Source organism: Nanorana parkeri, unplaced genomic scaffold (assembly GCF_000935625.1).
Source record: "Nanorana parkeri isolate BGI_ZX_2015 unplaced genomic scaffold, ASM93562v1 scaffold433, whole genome shotgun sequence".
Classification (NCBI taxonomy): Eukaryota; Metazoa; Chordata; class Amphibia; order Anura; family Dicroglossidae; genus Nanorana; species Nanorana parkeri.
The window spans coordinates 916,169-916,544 of NW_017306701.1; the positions used below are offsets into that span (position 1 = coordinate 916,169).

At 63.6% G+C, this 376-nt stretch overlaps 1 protein-coding gene across 1 annotated transcript in view; it reads right to left on the reverse strand.

Annotated features, from left to right (window-relative positions):
* The window catches only part of XKR4 (XK related 4), a 249,093-nt gene that overhangs the window by 248,395 nt on the left and 322 nt on the right, over positions 1–376 (reverse strand). The window contains exon 2 of the mRNA XM_018560126.1: positions 4–373. Within this exon, the coding sequence (XP_018415628.1) occupies positions 4–373 (370 nt within the window). The remainder of the gene's footprint in view (positions 1–3; positions 374–376) is intronic.

Below are 376 nucleotides of genomic sequence, written 5' to 3' on the forward strand. Positions count from 1 at the left end.
GGCTGTAGAAGCCTGTCTCTGTGGGGTGGAAGGTCGGGCATCGACCTCGCCCGCCGCAGCCTTGCCGTCCATTGGAGTGCATTGGGAGCTGTTCTCGGTGCTGAAATCGTGCACGAACCACCTGAAGCTGAATACCTGCACGGACAGGGAGCCCAGCACCACGAAGAACAAGGTCAGCCCGAACCACCAGCGCTGACCCCGCAGATAGTAATCGACGGACAGCCAGATGTCGCTGCCCACGTCGGCGAAGTAGACGGTCACGGCGGCCAGGATCCACAGACAATCCCATACGGTGTAGCGCTGCTGCTCCCTGGCCAGGCGTAGACACAGCGATGGGGAGCCTCCGCCGGTGGGGGCCCTGCCGCTGCAGCAGAAC